Raw genomic sequence first — 1,309 nt, 5'->3', positions numbered from 1 at the left:
AGCCAGTGACCACGCAAAAGGTAGTAGTTTGCTGAAAATACGTCAATAACAGCAAAACAGTGCGTTTGTGTATTGAATGTTTGAGAGGACGAGCGATGAAAGATGGATCCGACAGAGGAAGGGGAGTATGATGTGTATGATGAAGATGATGAGATGAAGATATGATGAAGACAATTCTCCTCCAAACTCCTCACTATCTTCACCCAGGTCACCGCCCCGCTGTCAATACCCATCCTATGACTTCGCACCGCGAGCTAGTTTTCGCGCTCGTCCGCTCAAAACATTCATAAACAAAGACAAGCAAGTGGTGTATTTTGAACCAATGACAATGCGTTCTCTGCTGCACGCGTCATGGAAAGACCGACCAATACGATATGCTGCGCCACGCAGCAGCTGGCAGGAGGGTCAGAGTTGCGCAACGCAGTAACCGGCGGTAGATGTGTCGTCACGAAGCATCCGGCGCAAACGGGTTAAGGTGAGATGAACAAACAGAGAAATGTTTCTTTTTGGGGACGTCATTTGAATTTGGGAAAAATTAGAAGTTGGAAAAAAGGTTATGAATTGCAATGTATCGCAGAATATTGCAATAATATGGTATTGCGACATAATGATATATCTGGGGATTCCCACCCCTGGAATTAACGTCCATTAAAGTGCCCGTTTTCCCCCCCCGACAGGCTCAGGTTAATACTCTACGTGTGTGACATCATGATGTACAGTATGTCCCCCACTGGGACTTGTGTGACGGAGCAGGTTAACGGTCTCGGGGTTACCTGGTGGAGTTCCTGAGCCATGGTGAGGGTTGGTGTTGTGTGTGGTGTTGATACCGTCTGATGGAGTGAGTGGAGTGGTGTTGCTTCCTTTACGTGGACGGACTGCGGGAAACAGAAGAAGGATTCAGAGTCAGATGAGTTCTGAGGAAATCAGAGTAGGCATCATTGTTGGGCGGGATCCTGATTTTGATAGCGTCAAATTTCACCGCGGTATACTGTATTACCGTGACTAATTAAAAAATCCATCCCCCCCTTGTTTCCTATATGAGTGCACTGCATTTATTTTTAATTACGGTATTGAAACTGATACGTTGCTATTATTAAGACCCCACCGTATACCATATTACCGCCGAACTCTAGTAGGCATTAATCACATCGCTAAAAAGACCATTCATGCCATATTGCACTTTGAATACAGTAACATCTTAGATTACATTTTGTCTCATGTTGGCCCCGTGTTGCCCCCGTGTTGCCCCCATGTTGCCCCCATGTTGGCCTCATGTTTCCCCCATGTTGGCCTCATGTTTCCCCCATGT

The 1,309-nt window shown here is 46.3% G+C and overlaps 1 protein-coding gene across 1 annotated transcript in view; it reads right to left on the bottom strand.

Moving 5' to 3' along the window:
* The window catches only part of LOC116695357 (uncharacterized), a 13,717-nt gene that overhangs the window by 8,988 nt on the left and 3,420 nt on the right, over positions 1-1,309 (bottom strand). Inside the window, exon 3 of the mRNA XM_032525574.1 lies at positions 774-875. Coding sequence (XP_032381465.1) covers positions 774-875 — 102 coding nt within the window. The remainder of the gene's footprint in view (positions 1-773; positions 876-1,309) is intronic.

This window comes from Etheostoma spectabile, chromosome 9 (genome assembly GCF_008692095.1).
Source record: "Etheostoma spectabile isolate EspeVRDwgs_2016 chromosome 9, UIUC_Espe_1.0, whole genome shotgun sequence".
In the NCBI taxonomy this organism is placed as follows: Eukaryota; Metazoa; Chordata; class Actinopteri; order Perciformes; family Percidae; genus Etheostoma; species Etheostoma spectabile.
The sequence above is the reverse complement of the archived record's forward strand: the minus strand, read 5'-3'. Positions and strand labels throughout refer to the sequence as shown.